Genomic DNA, 27,173 nt, shown 5'->3' with positions numbered 1-27,173 from the left:
TCACTCCTCAATCTCTCTCTCACTACTCCTCAATCTCTCTCTCTCACTCCCAATCTCTCTCTCTCACAACTCCCAATCTCTCCTCAACACCCACACAACACTCCCACCACCCCAACAAACACACACACACACACCAAACCCCCACAACTCACAACACCAACTCCTCACACTCACAACACCCAACCCCCACACAACACCCACCCACACAACACACCCACACCACAACCCACCACACACAAAACACTCCCCAACACCAACACCCACCCAAACACAACACCCCCACCCCACACAACACACCAACCCCCACCCAAACCCACACACCCACCCACACACAACACAACACACCCCCACCAACACACACCCACCACACCCCACACACACCCACCCCAACACAACACCACCCCACACAACACAACCCACCCCACACAAACACCCCACCCCAACACAACCACACCACCCCCAACACACACACACCCACCCCAACCAAACCACACACACCCACCCCACACACACACACCCCACCACACAACCACAACACACCCCACAACACAACCCCCACCCAACACACACCCACCCACACACACACCCCACCCACCCAACACCACACCCCCACCACCCAAACACACACACCCCCACACACACACCCACCCAACACACAACCACACCCACAACCCCACCCCACACACACACCCACCCCCACAACACACCAACACACACCCCCCACCACACACACACCCCCACCCCAACACACACACCCCCAACCCCACACACACACAACCCCACCCCCACACACACACACACCAACCCCCACCACACAACACACCCCACCCCCACACACACAACCCCACCCACAAACAACCCCCACCCCAACACACACACACCCCACCCCCAACACACACACCCACCCCACACAACACCACCCCCAACACACACACACACCCACCCCCACAACACACACCACCCACCCCACACACACAACACCCACACAACCACACACACACACACCCCCAACACAACACCCCCACCCACACACACACACCCCACCCACACACAACACACCCACCCCACACACACACACCCACCCACACACACACACCACCCACACCCCCACACACACACACCCACCCCACACACACACACCCACCACACACAACACCCACACCCCACACAACACACACCCCACACACACACACACACACACACCCCCACCACAACACACTCACACACACCCAACACACACTCCACACCCACACACACACACACCCACCCCAACACACACATCACCCACACACCCAAACACACACTCTCCCACACCCACTCACTCACACACCCACTCAACTCACACTCCAACACACACACACACACCCAACACTCTCTCTCACACCCCAATCTCCACTCACCCCACTCACACTCTCACTCCCAATCTCTCACTCACCCACTCCCAATCTCTCTCACACTCCCAATCACACTCTCACACACCCAACTCACTCACACTCCCAATCTCTCTCCACACTCCCAACACTCTCTCACCACTCCCAACTCTCTCTCACACTCCCAATCTCTCCTCTCACACTCCCAATCTCTCACACACACCCAATCTCTCTCTCACACTCCCAATCTCTCTCTCACACTCCCAATCTCTCTCTCACACTCCCAATCTCTCTCTCTCACTCTCCCAATCTCTCTCTCTCACACTCCCAATCTCTCTCTCTCACACTCCCAATCTCTCTCTCTCACACTCCCAATCTCTCTCTCACACTCCCAATCTCTCTCTCTCTCACACTCCCAATCTCTCTCACTCTCACACTCCCAATCTCTCTCTCTCACACTCCCAATCTCTCTCTCTCTCACACTCCCAATCTCTCTCTCTCTCACACTCCCAATCTCTCTCTTTCTCACACTCCCAATCTCTCTCTTTCTCACACTCCCAATCTCTCTATCTCTCTCACTCCCAATCTCTCTCTCACACTCCCAATCTCTCTCTCTCTCACTCCCAATCTCTCTCTCACACTCCCAATCTCTTTCTCTCACACTCCCAATCTCTTTCTCTCACACTCCCAATCTCTCTCTCTCACTCCCAATCTCTCTCTCTCACACTCCCAATCTCTCTCTCACACTCCCAATCTCTCTCTCACTCCCAGTCTCTCTCTCTCTCTCACACTCCCAATCCCTCTCTCTCACACTCCCAATCTTTCTCTCACACTCCCAATCTCTCTCTCTCTCACACTCCCAATCTCTCTCTCTCACACTCCCAATCTCTCTCTGTCACACTCCCAATCTCTGTCTCACATCCCAATCTCTCTCTCACACACTCCCAATCTCTCTCTCTCTCACTCCCAATCTCTCTCTCACATCCCAATCTCTCTCTCTCACACTCCCAATCTCTCTCTCACACTCCCAATCTCTCTCTCTCTCACACTCCCAATCTCTCTCTCACACTCCCAATCTCTCTCTCTCACACTCCCAATCTCTCTCTCGCACACTCCCAATCTCTCTCTCTCACACTTCCAATCTCTCTCTCTCTCACTCCCAATCTCTCTCTCTCACACTCCCAATCTCTCTCTCTCACACTCCCAATCTCTCTCTCTCTCTCTCCTTCCCTCTCTCTCTCTTCCCCCCAGTCGCTCCCTCTCTCTCTTCCAACAACAACATGCCCTCAAAAAGCCTCGGCACCGCCGGGCTCCCCCAGCTAGTGGTCAATAAAGGAGATCAAGATAAAATACAGAGGGAGAAATATTTGCTGTCAACCATTTTGGATTGCTAACATCGCCTGGGCACTAAATTTAACACCTGGCGAAAAATAGTGCTGTTGATCGCTAACTTCAGTTTTAGTGTCCCAAAAGGGAGTGGAACACTAATTCAAGCGTTCCACTTCCTTCTTCGAGCGCTAATCCCCGAATATCGGGGCGGTGCGTTCTGCAGTGCTACGCACTGGGCCACATAGCACTGCCGCATGGAAGGGCTGCTCCCCTCATTAAAGGGGAGGGCCCAAGTCCACAACTCTGCGGAGCTCTACCTGGCCCACCGGGGAGTGGGAGGCCGTGCCAGCAGCCTGGCACACGAGGAGTGCCGAGCTGCCAGATTGTGGCACGGACCCCATGTTCAAAGATGCAACGGGCCACGACAAGTAAGTCGGACGATTTTTTTTCTTTCCCCCCTGCCCGCCACCTCCCCTTTACTTATCGCCCCACGAGCCTCCTGCCGCTCCGTTCCCACCCCCTGAATTGGTCGCTGTCATGGCCGGCCAAGAGTCAGGGGGTGCGGGCCAGTTTTGCAGGCGGGGTGAAAACGAGGCTCTGCGCACGGTGATGACATCGTCATCGCATGCGCAGCACCGCAGGGCACTACCGGTTACCACCGCTGCTAAACTCCCGCTGATAGTTGCACCGCGCCTGGGTGAGAAGTCTTTTGCGCCCAACAAGAGGAGCAAATGCACAGAATTTCTAGCCCAGAGTCTCGTAAAAATACCTTACCGCCTTTTGTAAAGTGAAGCATTTTATAACTCTGCTGTAGTATAAACTATGATTATAGTTTGCTTTGGGATGGATGTTTAAAAAAAACCAAGAATACATTGAATTAAATACTTAAGTTTGAAGGTAAAGTGGTGGCGCAGTCTATTGTAACCTCAACATGCTATGCCGTTAACTGGTGGTTTACAGGTGTGCAGCCACAGTTCCCACATACTGAGTTACTCGCCTCATACTGTATTCCTTATCTCAGTCATGACACTATGAGGAGGTGCCATGCAGAACCAGTGAATTCCTCACCTAGAGTGGGATTAATCCTAGATTATATTCGTGCAATTCCTAGCTGAAATTAGAGCTGAATTGGTGGAGACTTGGTGCAGATGCCTCATACACCATCTCAATCTTTTGTGGCATATTGAGTCTATGGGCTGGACTTTGTCATTGGGGGCGGGCTGGAGGTTGTCGTGTCAGGATCCCGACTCCGATGTAAAGTGGCCAAAAGTGCGATTTTGCCCTAATTGGGCAATTGATTTCCAGCGTGTGGGAACCCCTGGCCCAATGAGCCTTTTGATGTCATCAATGCTGCTGGCTTTAAGGCCTGCAAGCAGCCTTGCTTCTTTTTCAGCCTTTCAACTTTCTGACCATTGTTCTGAGTGATTCCTTCTGCAAGTATGTCCAGCTCTGGACCAAAGTGTGCACCTAGATTTGATGAGGCCTCCCTCCAAGCTCTGGTGGAGGGAGCAACAGCTAACAAGGAGGTGCTCTTTCCTTCCACAGGCAGGAAAAAGCCTCCACAGCAGACTAAAGCAGTGTGGCTGCAAGTGGCACAGGAGGTCAATGATATTTCTATGTGCAGCAGAACCTGGCTGCAATGCCAAAAGAGGTTTCATGATCTTCTCCACACTGGAAAAGTGACTATTACATTCCCATCACCCTCAATCTGATCCCCATTGTCTCTCATCACCAGCACTCTGCTTTGTCAAGCTCCTCCTGCACATCCAACTTCGCCCTTACATCCCTGCACCCTTAAGCATTCCCCCTCTCTCTATATTCACATTCACTGAACTATTCGACTCTGCAGCCCTCACACTCCCTATCGCTGTGATGTAATGCCAACAACTTACAACACACAGGGAGGGCCCTTGGTGTTGGCACCTCACTCCATCTTTGTCTCCTTCTAAGCATCTATGCTATAGATTCTCTACACTCACTCTTTCATTCTCACTCAAACTCCACTTGTGTCCCTCATTGCAGAAAAAGAGATCCCACAATAAGAGGGAAAGGGCAAGGATAGGAGGAGGGCCACCCTCAATAGCCTAGCTCACCAATGCAGAGGAGACGGCCCTGGAGATCGTGCGAGTGGAGGACGATGCGCAAGTGGGGGACAGACAGACGGGCGCATCACAGTAAGCTGGTGACAGAATATTTTTGCATCTCTCTCATTGACATTGCATGAGAGACTGATAATGATTCTGATGCTCTAACAGATTGAGTTATGATCATTTGCACAATTCAATGTGCATGCAACCTTTATCTCACATCTCTAACTCTTTCCTTTACTCCCCCACAGGACCATCGAGAGCCCCCGTCCCCACTGTCCAGGAGCAGCCTGAGCCTGAAGGCTCCTCAGAGGAAGCTGCAACCTCTGAGGGCACAGCGTCAGCAGAATTCAGTGCACCCAGCACCAGCGCAGACAATCACAACTCAGTGGGACTTTTGCGAGATAGAGTAGTGTTGTCACCTGGTGTATCACAGATGACAAGTGTGCATCAGCAGATGGTGGAGACAGGGACAGCAGTGGAGAGTCCTCGTCGGAGGGCGCAGGACTCTCCCAGCTCGGCTCCGCTGCGTGTCGACCCTGTGCCTCCGGGTCCATCCAGAAGGAGAATAGTGCTGGAACTCCAGGAATAGGTGCAGGAGTCTCTGGCAGGGTCGCTGTGAGTGTGGAGCGAATGGAGGAGTCCATCGCGAACATGAGCAGAGCCTTTGTGGAGGCATTGGTGCATGAACACATCACCACGGAAAGGATGGCAACCTCCATGGAAAGAATGGCTACCTCCATGGTAAGGCTGGCTACCGTAGAGGACAGGATGGCTACGGCCATGGAGGAGCTTAGTTGCCAGGGTATTGAAAACATGGTGATTGTTCAGAATAGACTGACATCTCTTGAAGAGCGATGGTCAGCTATTGAGCATAGAAACCAGACCTTCATGGAAGTCCTCTGGAGTAGGACTGAAGTGCAGCAAGGTACTATCAAGCCACTTGCTAGCTCTGAAGTGGGGCTGACCCATGAGAGGGATGTTGGTGGCATACAACAAGGAAGTGGGGGCACCTCTCCAAGCGCTCACACTTCCATGCCACTGCCAAGTCCTCGGTCAGAGTCCCCACCCAACTGAGATCGGCGTCTCAGCCCCTGCACAGCCGCAGGAGCAGCAGACAGTTGCCGAGCCCTCACAGGTTCGCAACCCCAGAGGATGCCCGCCAAAGGTGTCGAGACAGGAGCAGCAAGAAAGTGAGCAAGGGGCCTCCACATCTGCTGAAGCCACAGGGAAGCACCATGTAGGAGCATGCGTAAGAGGAAGATAAAGCACAAGTAGTCACAAGGGTAGTCACCTGGGTGTTCATTTGTGTTTATTTTTAAAATGCCATCAGTTGGTTATTGTAAATAAAAACTCTGATGGCAACTGTTGCAGTTGTGGTGTGTGTCATTTTGCAAATGGGACTTCCACATTGAGGGCTTAGGATTAATTGCAATTGTCAGTATGGTGGTCAGAGTGCTAGGGATCCGCTGGTTCTTGGCCATTGTCGATGCTCTGGTAAGAAGCTGCGAGGCAAAAGTGCTTGATTAGCTAGGCTAAGCAAATCTGGCCAAGATGAGTGCGTTCCTTGCATCCCGGGCAGCAATGTTCTCGCGTACTGGTGCCATTGGTTGATGGGCCTCTGCAAGATGTTCGTTTTCGCTCTCCTCCTCCTCCTCCTCTTCCTCCTCATCTGAGGAGGATATGTGAGGAGCCACTTGGTCCTCAGGAATCTGCAAGCCACGACACTGTGCCATGTTGTGAAGTGCACAGCAAACCATGACGATTCTGGAGACCCTGGCTGCTGAGTACTGCAGAGCTCCACCTGATCTATCCAGGCATCTGAAGCGCAGCGTCGGCGGGAAACTCGAGCGGCAGAGCGGGGCTATAAAAGGCCCCAGAGACCAGGTAAGGCCTACCAGTCTCCGGTCTGGGAACTCGGAGGGAAGGAGAGAGGTAAAAAGTAATCCAAGTGTGACGTCACCAGAAAGCGGGTAAGTGATTGGTTGGTAAGTATTTCTCTCTTTTTAAGCTTAAATCTCTTTGGTTTATAGTTTCTAAGGTGTGATATTCACCATCTAGAATCGGGGCAGAGGGTATTTAAGAATAATATTAATAAATTTAATTAATTACATAGAATGGGAGATCAGGTGATGTGTTGCTGCTGCAATATGTGGGAGCTGGTGGACACCATTGATGCTCACGGTGATCACATTTGCAGTAAGTGTTGGCTGCTCGAGGAATTCCAGCTCCGTGTTGAAGAGCTGGAGTCCGAGCTTCAAACACTGAGACACATCAGGGAGGGGGAGAGTTACCTGGACTCTGTGTATCACGAGGTAGTCACACCAATTAGATTAATTAATTCAGATGTAGTCCGTGGCCAGGGTCAGGATGGTGTGACTAGAAGTGAGGCAAGTACGGGGATCCAGGAGGTAGTGTTGGAGGAGCCGCAGCCCTTGCACTTCTCCAACAGGTTCGAGGCTCTTACTCCCTGTGAGGATGGGAACAGGGACTGCGGGGAGGATGAGCAACCTGGCCACAGCACCGTGGAGCAGGGGGCCATTCAAGTGGGGGGAGTTAAAAGAAATGTTGTAGTGGTAGTGGATAGTATCGTTAGGGGGATAGGTAGAGTTCTTTGCAGCCAAGAGCGAGAGTCCCAAAGGCTGTGTTGCCTGCCCGGTGCCAGGGTTAAGGACATCTCCTCTGGACTGGAGAGAAACTTGCAGTGGGAGGGGGAGGATCCAGTTGTCGTGGTCCATGTTGGTACCAACGACATAGATAGGACAAGGAAGGAGGTTCTGCTGAGGGAGTTTGAGCAGCTAGGGGCCAAATTAAAAAGCAGAACCACAATGGTAATAATCTCTGGATTATTACCTGAGCCACGAGCGAATTTGGCTAGGACAAATAAAATTAGAGAGTTAAATGCGTGGCTCAAAGACTGGTATGGGAGAAATGGGTTTTGCTTCCTGGGACACTGGCACCAGTACTGGGGCAGGAGGGAGCTGTTCCGTCGGGACGGGCTTCACTTGGCCAGTGCTGGGACTAGAGTCCTGGCGGATCATATAACTAGGGCTGTAGAGAGGGCTTTAAACTAACTAGTGGGGGGGGGGAGGTTCCTAGAGAGCAAATAATAAAAATGACAACAGAGAAGGTCATAGACTTAGGTAGCAGTGGGGAAATTAAAAACCAGAGCGTGTCAGGAAGGGGCAGAAGGTATGGAGTAAAAGGTAAAGTAATAAAAAGGGCAAAAGCAGGAACTAAGTGTCACAAAACATATTTGAAAGTTCTCTATCTGAATGCACGTAGCATTCATAACAAAATAGACGAGTTAATGGCACAAATAACTACATATGGGTATGATCTTGTGGCCATTACAGAAACATGGCTGCAGGGTGACAATGCCTGGGAATTAAACATACCAGGTTATTTAACGATCAGGAAGGACAGGCAGGGAGGAAGGGGAGGTGGGGTGGCTATGTTAATAAAGGAAGGAATCACTGTAATACAGAGAAATGATATTGGGTCAAAAGATCTGGATAATTAAACAGTTTGGGTGGAGGTAAGGAATAATAAGGGGAAAAAAACACTAGTGGGCGTAGTCTATAGGCCTCCGAACAGTGGCAACTCTGTTGGACGGAGTATCAATCAGGAAATAGTTGAGGCTTGTAATAAGGGAACATCTATAATTATGGGGGATTTTAACTATCATATTAATTGGACAAATCAAATTGGGCAGGGCTGCCTTGAGGATGAGTTCATTGAGTGTATTAGGGGTGGGTTTCTTGAGCAGTATGTAACTGAACCGACCAGGGGGCAAGCAACCTTAGATCTGGTCCTGTGTAACGAGACGGGATTAATTAAAAATGTCCTAGTAAAGGATCCCCTTGGAATGAGTGACCATAACATGGTTGAATTCCATATTCAATTAGAGGGTGAGAAGGTTGGATCTCAAACAAGCGTGCTAAGCTTGAATAAAGGAGACTATGAAGGTATGAGAGCGGAATTGAGTAGAGTGGATTGGGAAAATAGATTAAAGGGTAAGACGATACATGATCAGTGGTGTACATTTAAGGAGTTATTTCACAACTTCCAAAAAAAATATATTCCACTGAGAAGAAAAGGGTGTAAAAGAAAAGACAGCCATCCGTGGCTAAGTAAAGAAATTAAGGATAGTATTCGACTAAAAACAAGGGCATATAAGGTAGCCAAATCTAGTGGGAGGATAGAGGATTGGGAAAACTTTAAAAGACAGCAAAAAATAACAAAAAGATTGATTAAGAAAGGGAAGATAGATTATGAAAGTAAATTAGCAAAAAATATAAAAACAGATAGTAAGAGTTTTTATAGTTATATGAAAGGAAAAAGGGTGGCTAAAGTAAATGTTGGTCCCTTAGAGGATGAGACTGGGAAATTAATGGTGGGAAAATGGAGATGGCAAAAACACTGAATGAATATTTTATATCAGTCTTTACAGTAGAAGACACTAAGAATACCCCAACACTGGACAAACAGGGGGCTAAAGGGGGGGGGGGGAGGAGCTAAACACGATCAAAATCACTAAGGAAGTCGTACTCGGTAAAATAATGGGACTCAAGGCAGATAAATCACCTGGACCTGATGGCTTACATCGTAGGGTCTTGAGGGAAGTGGCGGTAGGGATTGTGGATGCATTGGTAATAATTTTCCAAAACTCCCTGGACTCGGCAATGGTCCCGGCAGACTGGAAAACTGCTAATGTAACACCCTTATTTAAAAAGGGCAGTAGACAGAAGGCTGGAAACTATAGACCGGTTAGCCTAACATCTGTGGTAGGTAAAATTTTGGAGTCCATTATTAAGGAGACAGTAACAGGACATTTGGATAATCATAATTTAATAGGACAAAGTCAGCATGGTTTTATGAAGGGGAAGTCATGTTTGACAAATTTGCTGGAGTTCTTTGAGGAAGTAACATATAGGGTGGATAAAGGGGAACCAGTGGACGTAGTGTATTTAGACTTCCAAAAGGTCTTTGACAAGGTGCCACACAAAAGATTATTGCTTAAGATAAAAAATCACAGGATTGGGGGTAATATTCTGGCATGGATAGAGGATTGGCTATCTAACAGAAGGCAGAGAGTTGGGATAAATGGTTCATTCTCAGACTGGCAATCAGTAACTAGTGGTGTTCCGCAGGGGTCAGTGCTGGGTCCCCAACTCTTTACAATCTATATTAACGATTTGGAGGAGGGGACCGAGTGTAACATATCAAAGTTTGCAGATGATACTAAGATGGGAGGGAAAGTAGTGAGTGAGGAGGACATAAAAAACCTGCAAGGGGACATACAGGCTAAATAAGTGGGCAGAGATTTGGCAGATGGAATACAATACTGGAAAGTGTGAGGTTATGCACTTTGGCAGGAAAAATCGTAGAGCAAGTTATTATCTTAATGGCAAGAAACTGGAAAGTACAAAGGGATCTGGGGGTACTGGTGCACGAAACTCAAAAGGTTAGTATGCAGGTGCAGCAAGTGATTAAGAAGGCCAATGGAATGTTGGCTTTCATTGCTAGGGGGATAGAATATAAAAATAGGGAGGTATTGCTTCAGTTGTACAAGGTATTGGTGAGACCGCACCTGGAATACTGCGTACAGTTTTGGTGTCCATACTGAAGAAAGGACATACTTGCTCTCGAGTCAGTACAAAGAAGGTTCACTCGGTTAATCCCGGGGATGAGGGGATGGACATATGAGGAGAGGTTGAGTAGATTGGGACTCTACTCATTGGAGTTCAGAAGAATGAGAGGCGATCTTATTGAAACATATAAGATTGTGAAGGGGTTGGATCGGGTGGATGCGGGGAGGATGTTCCCGATGATGGGTGAAACTAGAACTAGGGGGCATAGTCTTAGAATAAGGGGCTGCTCTTTCAAAACTGAGATGAGGAGGAACTACTTCACTCAGAGGGTGGTAGGTCCATGGAATATGCTGCCCCAAAAAGCTGTAGAAGCTACATCATTACATAAATTTAAAACAGAAATAGACAGTTTCCTAGAAGTAAAGGGAATTAAGGGATACGGGGAGTGGGCAGGAATTTGGACATGAGTCTAGGTCCGGATCGATCATGGCCCTGTGGGTAGCGGAGCAGGCCCAGGGGCCGTGTAGCCTGATACTGCTCCTATTTCGTGTGTCTAATTCTGTTAGATTCAGGAGATGGTTCTGTGATAGTGGATTGGCGGTTAGGATCAGATCAGCCATGATCTTATTGAATGGTGGAGCAGGCTCGAGGGGCCGATTGGCCTACTCCTGCTCCTATTTCTTATGTTCTTATGTTATCTTCAGCATGCCGATGGTTTGCTCGATTATGGATCTGGTGGAAATGTGGCTGTAGTTGTAGCTCTCCTCAGCTTCGTTGGATGGGCTCCTCAATGGTGTCATTAGCCACGTCTTCAAGGGATAGCCCTTGTCTCCAAGTAGCCATCCGTTAAGTTGGTCTGGCTGAAGAACGGAGGCACACTAGACTGGTGCAGTATGAAGGAGTCATGGCAACTGCCAGGGTACTTGGCACAAACATGCAAAATTTCCTTCTTGTGGTCACACACCAGCTGCACGTTGAGGGAGTGGAAGCCCTTGCAGTTGACAAAAATACCTGGATTACGATGGCGTGCCTTAAGGGCCACATGTGTGCAGTTAACGACGCCCTGCACCTTTGGAAAGCCTGCCAGATTAGCTAATCCAACCGCATGCACCGTGACACTTGCTTGATCCTTGGAGAAATGGATGTGATTGTGCGTGATGGCAAAGAGGGCATCGGTTACCTGCGTGATGTAAGTGTGTGCGGCGACCTGGGAGATGCCGCTGATGTCTGCTGCTGATCCCTGGAATGAGCCTGAAGCAAAAAAGTTGAGTGCGGTGGTGACTTTGACGGCTACTGGTAAGGGGTGTCCACCTGCTCCTCTGGGCTCCAGGTCTTACTGCACCATTGCGCAGATGTCACCCACTACCTCTCGCGAAAGTCGGAGCCGCCTTTGGCACTGCTGTTCACTCATGTTGAGGCAGCTGATCCTCTGTCTGTAGACCCTGTTTGGGGGGTATCTCCTGCGCCGACGGCCTTCCATGGGCTGGCGCCTTCTGGCCTGTGCAGCTTCAGGTGGGTGAGCAGCAGCTTGGCGCTCCTGTTGTTGCTGTTGTTCATGGTTCTGCTGCTGCCGCAGCTGGTCTTCATCCGAATCTGATGTCCAGGAGTAAAGGAAATAAATGGTTCCTATGCCTCAGTTGAGGAAGCGCTCAGTCAAGGTGGTGAGAGGGGTTTCCCAGGAGGTCACACTGGAGATGGGTGTCTGGCTCCAAACTTCCACAGCTATGGTTATGCCTGCTAAAAGTTCCCCCAGACCTGAGACAACAAAGTCCTGCCACCTGCAAATGATGATTAATCAAATCTCCTACTTAATGCTGGAGCTGCAGCTGATAGTCAGCAATCCAATTGTGCTCCCGCCAGATTTCACCATCGTGTTTCAGAGGAGACGTGAATCACGTGGGAAACATGTTAAAATCGGAAAGGCCACTCAAAATGGGATTATAGAGGCAATTTAGTGGTTATTAAGGGCCTATCCCGCCTCTTGGAGGCAGGACGGAGACGGGATCAGAAACCACGCATTTGGGAAAATTGCTTGGAGGCGGGGTCGGGCCCGCCCGCCACTTTTTGCAATTTTAACATCCCACACGCCTCCATTCCCGCCTCCTCGGGCCTGTCAAAATCCAGCCCATCCAGTCAGCCCCACTTCCCCGCTCTATCCCCGTAGTCCTGAAAGTTTATTTTCCTCAAGTGCCTATCCAGTCTCCCCTTGAAAACATTGAGGGGGAGAAATTCGGTATAGCCGCGTTTGGGGTGCTAGTCCTGGCGAAGCGCAAAGCTTAGCGTCAGGCGAATTTTAGCGCCACCTGGCGCGATATTGGGTTGCAGCGCCCCTGAGGGTGATTGCGGCGCTAAATCAAGCGCTGCACGATACTCTTAAGGCGCTTACCCGGCGGCGCAACCCAATTTCGCGGCGGCGGGGCGCAGCGTGGGTGCTGTCAATAATCACTTACCCCGAAACACACTGGCGCCGGCCAGCTCTTAAAGGGGCGGGTCAATTAGGATCACCAGACACAGCACTTCCTGGCAGGCCTTAAATTCAGCGCTAACTTACCTGAGGCGCTCCAGCCTGTCAAGACATGGAGAGGGTGAGGCAGAGGGTGGAGCGCTTCACCGATGTGGCCCTTGAAGCTTTGGTTGGTGCTGTGGAGCGCAGGCGTGACATTCTGTTCCCTGAGGATGGGAGGAGGGCTCAAAATGCTGATTACCGGCGAGCTTGGAGGGATGTGGCCTGCAGAAGCGTGGTGCCCAGGAGTGCGGTGCAGTGCAGGAAGAAGTTCAACGACCTCACTTGGGTCGTCGGGGTGAGTGCCTTTTCCACGATCATCTTCATCCCTCCATCTGCACCTGACTTTCTGGCTAGAGGGTGCCCGAACCCCCAAAGGCCATCTGTCAGCCAGCACCCATGGCCCTTTCAGGAAACACACACGCACATGCTGCTCAGTGCATGATGCAAGGGCTATTCAACCATGGGGGGCAGGTGATGTCTGCTCAGTGCAGCATGTTTCAACACTTCCCGCCCTTTCTCCTGCAGGCGAAGCTGGCCAGGGACCGCTTTATAAAGGTTCAGCATAACTTTGCTACTTTGGTACTCATTACCTTTTATTTATGAAGCCCAAGATCCCATATGCTTTGCTAACCACTCTCTCAATATGTCCTGCCACCTTCAGGGACTTATGCACATTAACTCCGAGGTCTCTCTGTCCCTGCACACTCTTTAAAACTGGTGTGGACACCCAAGTAAAGAAGGGAAGGAAATATTTAAAAAGTGTCTCCCCTAAAAACAAAACTTTGAAAATAATTGACAGTCAAAGTGAGGTTAAAAATATATATAAATCATTAAAGAAAAATGTATCTTTTTCAAGTACAAGGCAAACAATTAAAGTTGGAGATGTAAAATTACGACAGTGTCCAGTGAAATCTAGATAGACCATCCTGAGGCCAACCATAATTACATTCCAAGTCTAAAATTCCCATACACTTACAGTAGAGAGATATAAGTATAATATTTCTTGGTAAACAATCTACACATTATTGTATAATATCTAATTTACAATTTTTTACACCACTTCCGTTACCATTATGATTGCACTGTGCTGTAGGACTGTGTATTAAATATATATAACAACATAAGAGGAAGCAAATAATGAGCAAAGTGTATCTGTGGAAAAGTCAGTTGCACCTTTTGTTCAAACAATAAAAAGTAATAGTAATAGTAATCGGATTCAGGTGAATGAATCTCATTAGTTGGATAAAGTTAGTCTTCAAGTTTTGGTTTCTGATTTGTCCACTTAACCATTGTTTATTTCTGTAGGATATATAGACAGCTCTGGTTTAAAGCTGCTCTACACACCTGTTTTGAGAAAATATGACGCTGGAGTTATTGAAACTGGTGTCTGGGTCAGTCTTTACCACATGATACCACCTGATATGTCAAACTATATTTCACAAGGTCATTGCACCATGGAATGCCTGCAGGAGGTAAGCTCCCATATTGTCTGATAAGAACTGCCATTTATTTCAGAATTAAGCCTGAAACAAAATGGAATCTGGTTATATGTTGATTCATATGATGAGGTTGCTTTCATCTTAGCAACTGATAGGGAAGAGGCATGTCGCTGAGTTGTGAGCTGCAAGGTGTCTGTCCTTGTATCACAACTTCAGCCTTAATCAGAGAGAAGGTACTGTTTACCATGGCAGTGTGAAATTTGTGAAACTAAGTTAGTACCAAATTTATTTGCTCTGTATAGTACTGATTCTGGGATTTCTTGTGCCTGTGTAAGGATGTTTGACCATCTACTTACATCTGTGTACACACACAAATTTAACCCATTTGGATCATACAGATGAATTTAGAACTATAATAAACCTCTTGTGGTTAGCTCTAAATATTGCCTTTTTCTTTTTATTACTAATGATATTTTCAATTTACTAAGTTTTGCAAAATGCCACATGATTGTGACATTTGAAACAGAAATGAAGGCAGCTCAAAACCATTTCTGAAAGGAAGAACCTTATATTTGATCTGGTAAATTAAAAAAATATTTATAGATATATAAATATCTGGCGTATGTTAGTAGGGCACATAATTTTTTAATGTGTTAGGACACAAAACAATCTAAATGGCTCACACGTTCCATACCTATCTATATATTGTTAACAATCCTCTGCACATTAACCTTACTTTCCGTGTTACACTTTTATAATAGAAAAGTTGTATGTCAAAATATCATAATGGCAGTACTCCAAGTATATATCTATATTTCACCATCATGGATTACTGATGAACCAACTGAATCAATCAAAATGCCTTTGAATACATTTTTGTCCATCTAATTTTTTTCAGTAGTTGATAATAAGGTCACTCATTTAGTTTTCACAGAATAATGTAATTTAGTTCCCAAAGCACCAGTAAAAATCACTGAATACTATGTAATTAAATGGAATTTGACTTACTTAGTGCCATAAATTGATGGAGCTAATAGCCATATATTTTGTGTCATAAGACATACCATCAATTTTGTTATAAAACAGCATATCCTCTGACTCACCAGGAAAAATGCCATTGAAGACAGCTAGTCGCATTACCAAAGTAGTAGTCTCACATGCACTTGCTGCCTCCTGCATTTCTGTTACACTTCAAGTGCAGGAAAATAAATTAACCAGAGCCAAGATATCTGCAGTGTCTTCACTGAAATCTGCAAACTCACCCAGTGTTTACTTAATAGCTCCAGCCTCTTTGTGTGAATCCAGAGTTTACTTAACAGCAATTGGACTTTGTAAGCTTATAGGGACAGATATGGCCCCTTCTACAAAGGAATTTCTTATGAATGCACTGATGTGTTTTGTTACTAGTATCACAGCACAATTCCAATGCTTTAATTGCTAAAGCCACAATTTTGTCCAGAAGGTTGGGCAAGAAATCCCATGTATTTTAATGTTGGTACTTTCCCTATTGTCAGAAAAAATATTTTTTGTCACACAGGCTTTGTCTCAGGAAAAACCATCAGGGATCCATGTATTTGCTGTTCTTCTCCATTCACATCTTGCAGGACAAGCCCTAAGAACAAGGCATTTCAGAAATAGTGTAGAGCAACCTCTTCTTGCACACGATGATGAGTTTGACTTTAATTTTCAAGAATTCCGCCATCTGAAAGAGGAAAGAGTTCTTCTGCCGGTTTGAATCTTTTTTTTATCTTTGGCTTTATGCTTAGTTTCATGTTGCAGTGAGCTGAAAAATTAACTGTTACCATATCTTTATAGCAATATAGAGAAATAATTAATATGAACTTACAAGTTAGTGGGTGCTTGAGAAAAGAAACTCTCCTCTCTAATGGAGTTGCCCTAGCAGTTAGTAGTGATTGGGGAGGAGGTGCAAAGGTTGTATTGTTTAGTGATTAGGGTGAAAAGTATTGGGTCTAGTGCACATCTGTCACATCACACCAGCAAGTGTAGTCTCAGAGTTGTCATAACGCAGATCATTACACTATGCAATATTACTTATCCACTGAGCCAAGATTAGTGCTTGATGGAAATAAGCACTTATCTGATACATTACCAATCAAATATCTGATTGGTGTGTTTACTACTTTTTGATTTATTCATATTTAATCAATGAGGAATGAGAAAACCGAGCAATCCAATTGCTCAATTTTTTTCAAAGCTACCATTCACTGATCAGCAAGTACTGCAAAACCAAGCCAGCCAAATTGCTTAAGCAATTTCCTCATGCTGTTCTGTTCACCATTTCCCTTCTTCACCCTTGGGTAAGTCTGTGCAGTTCAGAATAACAAGGTAGATGTTCCAATTGGTCTCACCCAATTAACAAGCATATCGTCGGCATATCCGACTACTTCCCTTCCACAAATTTCTCAGAAAGCACAGTGTAACTGAAAATAATTTCACTTTTCTACAGGAATATGCAGTTCAACCTCTGGATAACCTTGATTTAATATTGCTTAATATTTTAAATTCAAGTTTACTTTAAATATTTAGCTTTCTTTCATATAAATGTGAAATTGCACCAAATGTACAACATATTTTAATGCTCATTTTCATCCGTCTTAATTTTTACAGAAAGTATTTAAATGTTTTGCAGGGTGATAGTTTGGTGACTGAATGCCAGTATAACACCACATCCCGCAGCAATATGACATGGGTAAGGAAAAGATAAAATTAAATACAATTGCAATTTATTGTTTGTATAGGAAGGAGTTTTTGTTCTTTTGGTGTACTGGATCACTTAAGTTTTTGATCATCGGTTTTAATGTTTTACAAGGGAACATTTTTTTATCTTTCTGCATTTAAAAGCTGCCTGATCTGTATTGGATACCTTTTAATTCACTTCTAATAAGATCAGTTGGCTTTAAAGATGAACTTCCTTTAGTCATGCTTATAAGAACTCACTATTGGAATGCTTGTATGTGTGTGTAAAGTAGATTGGTAACCCAAAATTTAAACCTCAAATGTTTAGTTAATATAAATTTAAAAATATAGCTTTCATTTCCAGGAATTCTGACGTCAGAAAGGGTGAAAAGTAAAAATCATAATGACCATTGATTCATTTTGATGTCATGCCTGTCCTGGTTAGTGTAACTGCCAGGCAGATGTTAAAATGTTAGTTTAGAGTCTTCAGTAGGTCACCTTGCTTGGACAGTCCATGTTAATGACTTGTTGGCAATAATATTGGTAATAATATCAATTTTGTAACCGTATAAAAGGAAAAGCTTTATTTTGTTGCCAGACTGGCATGTTTAGCAACTTCTGGTGACCGCACTTGCACAGTTAAATGCAGAAACTCATCAGAAAAAGTTAGGGCTTGCCCATTCCAGTGTAAGTAGCCTTTCAACGGTGTAGTAAGCAATGTTCCCTCTAATCTTTTTTGTGTATGGTCCTTTTAACTGGCTGCACAGCCCATTCAAATATTCGTGCATGTGCAGTTTCTTACATGTAAAATATGGTGAGCGGCCTGTGCAGGACGGCCAAACCGCTAGCGTGAACGTTGGTGTTAAGTCTTAATGACGGCCAAAAAAATTCTCTGGCACTGAAAATTTACTTTTACAAGTGTGGTCTCATTCCTTCATTTTTGATTATTGTTGGAGATATAAAAAATGTTAAGAAGTAAATTTTTTTTAACTTTTCCTTTCTCTTTTATCTCTTTCTCTTAATGCAATCTTTCTTTCCCTCTCCATTTTGCTTTCTGTAACTGATTTGACATTGAATTCAATATTTTAACTGACACTTCCTGGTTCAGACTCTGTGTTGCTCATTAACGATTCTAAAATCTGATTGGTTAAGGCGATACACAGTACCTGCTCACGCATGTCCCAGATGCCCTGTAGAGGGCGCTGCACTGTTTGGATAGTTGTCTGACAGGAACTTCCAGTGCAAAAGCCCATCGAAAGTCTATGTGCAAGTATAACAATGTTCGCCACTGACCGCAAAATCGACTCCTGGGGCTGGAAATTCGGTTGGTTGCACCAGGGATTAGCGCCTAAAGAGGGCAATAACTGGGGCGATAGCCAAATTCCAGTGGGGCGCAAGGCGTTTAGCGCCTCGCCCCATATTGAGCATGCATTTAGCGCTGGCGCTAACGCTTAGCGCCCGCTCATGGGTGCAGGCTAATTATGATGTCATCTGAGTGTGCAACGCCTTTTGGGCACCCCAGACGGGAAATTCAGTGGCGCCCCCCTCCATAGCGCCTGGCGCTATTAGTGACAGTTTTCCTGGGCCTTACCAAGTCGCTTTCGGGCTGGAGGAGCGTTATTTAAAGGGGACTGGTGTGGTTTAAAAATGGCAGACATTTCTGGTGCACAACTTCCTCGAGAGCTACAAAGAGTTGCTGACCTGCACACTGAGAGCCATTTGACCACTGGGCCCACGCTGGCAGAGGAACAGCAGCCTTCTGACCATCGCCTTGCTGTTGGTGAGCCTTGACAACGGGGAACCTTCCTGTGGGCACTTATTATGGGGCCTGCATTGGAGGGGAACGTCCTGCTGCTGCATCATCTGCAAAGGCCACTGAGACGCAGGGAGAGGGGGGCAGGCATGGCCAGACGGAGCTGGCCCAACAGACGTCACCACACCAGACCTTATGCTGGCAGGGTTTCCCAACAGCAGTTTTCCTACATGGACATGCCGGAGGAGCACTGTGTCCGAAGGCTGGGCTTTAGAAAGGAGGTGGTGCCTGAGCTGTGCCACCTGCTTCGGACAAATCTGCAGCCTCAGAGAAGGTCCAGGACATCTCTGCTGGTGGCTCAAGATGACTTTTGTCCAGAGCTTCTACGCGAGCGACTCTTTTCAGGCTGCAACTGGAGACATAGCCAGCATCTCCCAGTTTGCGGAGCATTGCTGCATCCGTCAAGTGACTTATGCCCTGTTGAAAAGGAGGCGGCAGTACATCTCCTTCCCAATGACCCCGGACAAGCACCGAAAGCGCACAGAGGGCTTCGCAGAGATAGCGGGCTTCCCCATGGTGCAGGGTGCGATTGAGTGTACGCACGTGGCTTTGCAGGCGCCTGTATTCAATCCGGAGGAGTTCCGCATCCGCAAGGGGTTTCATTCGTTGAATGTGCATCAGGTCTGTCACCACCGACAGCTGATCCTCGCAGTGAATGCGCAGTTCCCAGGCAGCAGCCAAGACGCCTTCATCCTGCGCCAGACTACTGTTGCAGACCTTTTCGAGTCCCCGAATCACCCAGAAGGCTGGCTTCTCGAGGACAAGGGCTAACCTCTGTGGCCGTGGCTGATGACCGCGCTCCAGATGGCCAGTACCCCTGCTGAAGAACACTGCAAAGCGAGCCGTCAGCCCACGAGGAACATTGTGGAACACACAATCGGCGTGCTGAAGCAGCGGTTCCGCTGTTTGGACCATTCCGGAGGAGCACTGCAGTACTCGCCTGATCGAGTCTCACACTTCGTGGTTATTTGCTGCATGCTCCAGTACCTCGCTATCCTACGTTCCCAGCCAATGCCAGCAGACATTGCCACCCCAGCAGAGGAGGAGGAGGAGGAGGAGGATGGGAGGGAGGTACTAGCTGGAAGGGCCGTGCGTCTGAGGCTGATCAGAAATCGCTTCTAGGCCCCTCTGACGGAATGATTGTAGCCAATCCAAGAACAGGAATGGAACTGACCTCATACCCCCAAGCCTGTGAAGGGCAAGATGCATGTAAAGAGCAGGCATGGCCATTTTAAATGAACAAAGTGTTTATTACAACAAAAGTGCTCCCTTCCAACATGATTAAACAAAACGATCAGAAATCAGAACTCACACAGAAAAACATTTGTCTCTCCCTCCCGTGAGACTGGTGAAATAAAACATTACATTCAGCAAAAACATTTGTCTGGGCTTGCGTCAACCTGGACAGGGGCTTCAGGGGCACCCCTCAGTTCTTGCCCCCTGATGGGGATCGTGGTCTTTTACTACTCTGGCCCCTTCCCACCCTGGAGCTTCTCCTTAAAGGGACCCCAGTGGCTGCGGCAAGGCTGGGGGAGGCCTGCTGACTGTCCCTGAGCGCAGATGCCCCTGAGGTGCGTCCTGGACGACCTCTGGGCCTAGAGGGCCCAGAAGCTGACTGCTCCACCTGTGCATGGGTGGAGGCAGTCTGTCCTGCAGGTGCTGGCAGCTGCAGTGAAGTGTCAGTGGTGGCAGCAGGCATGCTGTCATCCTGAGAGAGGACAGCACCTCCCTGCTCCACCAACACACTGGCACTCCCATGGGGCAACACCTCAGCATCCGGAGCAATCTGTTGGAGCACAGATTGCTGGCCTGCTGTGAGGGCCCCAGGTAATCATGCCTGAGCCATCGAGGGTGGCAGCAGTCACTGGTCGCGTGGCCTCCATTTGCGTCTGTCGGAGACCAGCAAGTGACTGCGTGGCAGCACTTAGCACTTGCATGGCAGGTCCCATTACTTCAGCGAAGCCCTGGACAGTCCTTTCCATTGCCTCGGCCAAGCCCTGGACACGCGTTTCCATTGCTCCGCTGAAGCGCTGGACACTCGTTTCCATTGCTCCGCAGAAGCGCTGGACACTCCTTTCCATTGCTCCGCTGAAGCCCTGGACAGTCCTCTCCATTGCTCCGCTGAAGCCCTGGACAGACCTTTCCAATGCTGACCCGAAGTCCTGCGCACTCCGGGCCTGTGCTGCACCGATGTCTTGGACACTGGTCGCCAGTGTCTCGATGGTTTCAGGCAACCTGGCCACTGCAGCCATGAGCTCAGTGTGCCTCCAGCCAGCCTGGGCGCTCATCTGCGAGAGGGCACGCACCTCCTCTGCACTCTGTGCAGCAGTCATCGTCACCTGACTCGCCCTCCGGGGAGACGGCCCCCGAGCTTCCCTACTCCCCCTGCGTTGCTGCAGGCCGCTGGTGCCCGCAACTGGCTCCTCGTCCGAGCTGGCCCCCCCGCTCCCCTCCCGGGAAGGTGTGACCCCAGTCCGCCGCTGCGCTGTCTCGCCTAAGGCTTTTTCAGATGGTCCGGCTTCCTCGTGATCATCGCCTCCAGAGTCACCCATAGTTGCAGCTTGAGGGCCCGCCTCCTCCTCGGACGAGTCAGCAGCTGAAAGGAGGGAGGAACAGGAGTGCCTTTAGCGTCAGGTCAGGGTGGCAGCGAGGGAGGCATGAGTGCTGCAATGTACTGGAGTGGATCGACAGTCAGAGATCATGCTGGTGGGGGGAACAAGTGGTAGGGGAGAGATCCAAAAGGTGAGAACCTTACCATCATAGACCACTATGAGGTCGGCAGATGCAGAGGTGACAGGAGCACTCAGCCGGGTCCCCATGATCGTCCGGACCCTCTCCTCCAGTTCGCTGAGGGCCTGGATGTTAGGCGCGCCTCCTCCATGGCGCCTTTGCTCGCGCCTCATTTGGCCCAGCTTCACCTGCAAGAGAAAGGATGGGAATTGCTGTAGCATGCTGCTCTGAGCACACATCACCTGTCCCCCATGGTTGAATAGCCTTACATCATGCAGTCAGCACACATCACCTGCCCCCCATGGTTGAATAGCCCTCACATCATGCAGTGAGCATACATCACCTGCCCCCCATGGTTGAACAGCCCTCACATCATGCAGTGAGCATACATCACCTGCCCCCCATGGTTGAACAGCCCTCACATCATGCAGTCAGCACACATCACCTGCCCCCCATGGTTGAATAGCCCTTACATCATGAAGTGAACACACATCACCTGCCCCCCATGGTTAAATAGCCCTCACATCATGCAGTGAGCATACATCACCTGCCCCCCATGGTTGAATAGCCCTCACATCATGCAGTGAGCATACATCACCTGCCCCCCATGGTTGAACAGCCCTTACATCATGAAGTGAGCACACATCACCTGCCCCCCATGGTTGAATAGCCCTTACATCATGAAGTGAGCACACATCACCTGCCCCCCATGGTTAAATAGCCCTCACATCATGCAGTGAGCATACATCACCTGCCCCCCATGGTTGAATAGCCCTCACATCATGCAGTGAGCATACATCACCTGCCCCCCATGGTTGAACAGCCCTCACATCATGCAGTCAGCACACATCACCTGCCCCCCATGGTTGAATAGCCCTTACATCATGAAGTGAGCACACATCACCTGCCCCCCATGGTTGAATAGCCCTCACATCATGCAGTGAGCAGCATATGCATGTGTCTTTCCAGAAAGGGCCACGGGTGCTGGCTGACAGATGGCCTCTGGGGGTTCGGACACCCTCTAGCCATAAAGTCAGATGCACATGGAGGGATGAATAAGATCGTGGAAAATGCACTCACCCTGACGACCCGAGTGAGGTCGTTGAACTTCTTTCTGCACTGGACCGCACTCCTATGGACCACGCTTCTGGATGCCACTCTGGTAGCCACTTCCCTCCAGGTGCGCCGGTATTCAGGAGGTGGCACCCTCCTGTCATCCTCAGGGTACAGTGTCTGAATGGTGGCGCTCCACAGCGCCAACCAAAGCCTGGAGGGCCACCTCATCAAAGCGCTCAGACCTCTGCCTCACCCTCAGCATGTCTGCACAGCCTGGAGTACCTCTGGTAAGTCTGAACCGAATTTAAGGCGTGCTAGGGAGTGCTTTGTCTGGTGATCTTAATTGACCCGCCCCTTTAAGAGCTGTCCGGCGCCAGTGTGCCTTGGGATCAGTGATTATTGACCGCACTTGCGCTCTGCCGCGCCGCAGCGATATTGGGTAGCGCCTCCGCGTTAGCGCCTTAAGAGTCGTGTGCAGCGCCTGATTTACCGCCGCAAACACCATCAGGGGCGCAACGACCCAATATCGCACCAGGTGGCGCTAAGTCGCAACTGGCGGTAGTCTTTGCGCTTCGCCAGACCTAACGCCCCAAATGGGGCTATACCAAATTTCTAGGCTCTTGTTTCTTCCCATTGTCTACATTGTTTGCTTCTTCTGGCCACCCATACATAGAAACATAGAAGATAGGAGCAGGAGTAGGCCATTCGAGCCTGCTCCGCCATTCAATGAAATCATGGCTGATCATCCAAACTCAGTACCCTGTCCCTGGCTTCTCCCCATATCCCTTGATCCCTTTAGTCTTAAGAAATATATCTAACTCCTTCTTGAATATATTTAATGAGGCCTCCACTGCCTTCTGTGGTAGAGAATTCCACAGGTTCACCACTCTCTGGGTGAAGAAATTCCTCCTCATCTCTGTCCTAAATGGCTTACCCCTTATCTTTAGACTGTGACCCCTGTTTCTGGACTCCCCCGCCATCGGGAACATCCTTCCTGCATCTAGTCCTGTTAGAATTTTATAAGTTTCAATGAGATCCCCTCTCATTCTTCTAAACTCCAGCCAGTATAAGCCCAATCGACCCAATCTCTTCTCCTACGTCCTTCCTGCCATCCCAGGTATCAGTCTGGTGAATCTTCGCTGCACTCCCTCCATGGCAAGAACATCCTTCCTCAGATAAAGCGACCAAAACTGCACACAATACTCAAGGTGTGGTCTCACCAAGGCCCTGTACAACTGCAGCAAGACATCCTTGTTCCTGTACTCGAATCCTCTCGCTACGAAGGCCAACATGCCATTTGCCTTCTTAACCGCCTGCTGCACCTGCATGCTTACCTTCAGCGACTGGTGCACAAGGACACCCAGGTCTCGTTGCAATTCCCCTTCTCCCAATCTATTGCCGTTCAGATAGTAATCTGCCTTCCTGTTTTTGCCACCAAAGTGGATAACCTCGCATTTATCCACATTATACTGCATCTGCCATACATCTGCCCAAACACCCAACCTGTCCAAATCATACTGGAGTTTCTCGGCATCCTCCTCACAGCACACACACCCACCCAGCTTTGTGTCGTCTGCAAACTTGGAGATATTACATCTAGTTCCCTCGTCTAAGTCATTAATATATATTGTGAATAGCTGGGGTCCTAGCACCGATCCCTGCGGTACCCCACTAGTCACTGCCTGCCACTCGGAAAAAGAGCCGTTTATTCCAACTCTTTGCTTCCTGTCTGCCAGCCAGTTCTCTATCCAAGTCAGTACCTTGCCCCCAATCCCATGTGTTTTAACTTTACACGCTAATCTCTTATGCGGGACCTTATTGAAAGCCTTCTGAAAGTCCAAATACACCACATCCACTGGTTCTCCCTTATCTATTCTACCAGTTACATCCTCAAAAAATTCCAGTAGATTAGTCAAGCACGATTTACAAACACAGAAATCAATATTTGGGACCAGCATGCATGCCGGTCTGAACTTACCAGACCTGGAAAAATAGCTGAGATGCAATAATAGCCCACACACCATATTAATGGAAAGGTACTTTAATTGAATTTTGTACATTATGGAAAGACATTTGATTCATATAAAGTCTGTAAAGCTTAGCTGTGTAATTTTGTGTATGCATTTTTTTCATTTTACAGGTATTTAATATATAGTCCTGTAATGTACAGGACAGCATCTATAGGGTTGCGTAAATGTAATGGCTTTTTTTGGGCTCAAATACATCTGGATCAGCAGCCTAACCTGTAGTGTCCGTGTGTAGATGAAGACAGGAGTTGGTTCATAGGTATTTACTAAGCAAGTCTTGGGGGGGGGGGGGGGGGGGGGGGTTTCTAAAGGATATACACAATACACAGGCTTATATAGCCCAAGTGGCAATTACCGGCATTACGCACACCTGGGGCTCTTAAAGGCACATACACCATAATTGCTCCCCTTCTAGCTAACTAGTACATCATATTTTAAGTAATTATTAATTACATGTTATATGCAAAATAATATACATTGCTGTATTAATTAATTATAAGTTAGTCTCTCAGGAGGCTTCCTGACTCGGTCTGGATAACGCCTCGGGGGTGTAGTAGTTTCTGGTGGTGTAGTAGGTTCTTCTGGCAAGGCTGATTCGGCTTGAAGGCCAGTGTCGGGTTCATCGGGCTCCAGTATCACCGGATCGGAGGTAGATATGGGTATCTCTACTTCATCGTTAGATGTATAGAGTGGTGGTGTAGGTTGTCCCTTTTCGGATGACTTGATGATTTGGTCAGCATGGCGCCTTATTATGCTGTCTCCGATGTCCACGGTATACATCAGTGGTCCTAATCGTGTGCAGATAGTTCCAGGCTGCCATTTCTCGGTACGGTAGTCCCGGGCCAAAACCGGTTGGCCTATCTGGAAGGCCCTAGTTGGCCTTTCATTCATGCCTTGAAACTGCCGGTTCTCCACATCCCTTCGGATGTTGGGCTTGACCAAATCCAGCCGGCATCTTAGGTTTCTATTGTAGAACATCATGGCGGGAGTTTGGTTAGTAACCATATGCGTTGCATTCCTATATGCAAATAAGAAGTTATCCACCTTGTGCTGAAGTTTTATGTCTTCATTACCCATGGCCTTGATGGCCTTCTTGAAGGTCTGGACAAACCTTTCAGCCAATCCATTGGTGGCGGGATGGTACGGGGCGGATGTGTAGTGCTTTACCCCATTGTTCTTTAAGAACTTTCTGAATTCTTCGGACACAAATTGCGGTCCATTATCAGAACATATCTGCTCCGGCAGCCCATTCCTGGCAAATATGGTCCTTAATACTGTGATGTTTTTTTCCGTGGTGGTGGAGGACATCTTTATTACCTCCGGCCACTTGGAGTGTGCATCAACCGCGATTAAGAACATTGAGTCCATAAATGGACCAGCAAAGTCGATGTGCACCCTTTGCCAGGGAGATGAGGGCCACTCCCATGGATGTAGAGGGGCCTGTGGCGGAGCATTTTGGACCTTCTGGCATCCTAGGCAGCTCTTGGTCATGTCTTCGATGTCTCCATCGATACCTGGCCACCATACAAACGCCCTAGCTAGGTTCTTCATTTTCACTCCACCCAGATGCCCCTCGTGAAGCTCCTTTAGCACTTTATCCTGGAGTTTGGGTGGAATCACCACTCTGGATCCACACATCAAGGTTCCTCGGCACACTTACAGCTGTTCTCTTCTTTGCGAGAATGCTGGCAACAGTGGTTCGCCATGTGCTGGCCATCCCTTCACTGTTAAATCGTAGACCCGTGAGAGAGTAGGGTCATTTCTTGTCTCCCTTTCAATGGCAGAATTTGTCACCGGTAGACATTCCACTATGGTAGAGTGGAATATCTCTACTGGGTCTACTGTAGGTGCCTCTTCTATCATTGGCAACGGCAGGCGTGATAAACCGTCAGCATTCCCATGCTGTTTTGACCCTTTGTATTCAATGTTGTATTGGTGTGCCCCTAGAAAAAGGGACCACCTCTGTAGTCTTTGTGCCGTCATAATGGGGACACCTTTTTTAGGGTTGAATATGGAGATGAGGGGTTGATGGTCAGTCAGCAAGGTAAATTTTTGTCCGTGTAGGTAATGGTTGAATTTCTTCACTCCCCATACCAGGCTGAGTGCTTCCCTGTCTATCTGGGCATAGTTACGCTCAGCTGAGTTCAATGAGCGTGACGCAAAAGCTATCGGCCGTTCCGAGCCATCAGGGAATCTATGGGACAATACCGCTCCTATGCCGTAAGGGGATGCATCGCACGCCAGTCTGATTGGTAGTGATGGGTTGTAATGAGCCAAAATTTTCTCGGATGTGATTAAGTCTTTACATTTATGGAAGGCACGTTTACAGTCTTCGTTCCATTTCCAAATCACTCCTGTCTGTAGGAGATCATTAAGAGGATGTAGAATAGTTGATAAGTCTGGTAAAAATTTATGATAGTAATTTATTAATCCCAGGAATGACCTTAATTGTGAAACATTTTCAGGTGCTGGGGCTTTTATAACTGCTTCAATTTTTTCAGGTGACTTATGCAACCCTTCCTTAT

At 48.1% G+C, this 27,173-nt stretch overlaps 1 protein-coding gene across 4 annotated transcripts in view; it reads left to right on the top strand.

Annotated features, from left to right (window-relative positions):
- Positions 1-27,173, top strand: part of moxd1 (monooxygenase, DBH-like 1) — a 156,794-nt gene that overhangs the window by 104,291 nt on the left and 25,330 nt on the right. For all 4 annotated transcript variants that reach the window (XM_085997120.1, XM_085997119.1, XM_085997118.1 and 1 more), the window contains 3 exons: positions 14,192-14,358; positions 15,863-16,054; positions 16,976-17,035. In XM_085997120.1, the coding sequence (XP_085853246.1) occupies positions 14,192-14,358; positions 15,863-16,054; positions 16,976-17,035 (419 nt within the window). The remainder of the gene's footprint in view (positions 1-14,191; positions 14,359-15,862; positions 16,055-16,975; positions 17,036-27,173) is intronic.

This window comes from Somniosus microcephalus, chromosome 9 (assembly GCF_052327205.1).
Source record: "Somniosus microcephalus isolate GS21.2 chromosome 9, FLI_Smic_1.0, whole genome shotgun sequence".
NCBI classification, from domain to species: Eukaryota; Metazoa; Chordata; class Chondrichthyes; order Squaliformes; family Somniosidae; genus Somniosus; species Somniosus microcephalus.
Note: the sequence above shows the minus strand (reverse complement) of the source record. Positions and strands in the feature narration are given on the sequence as shown.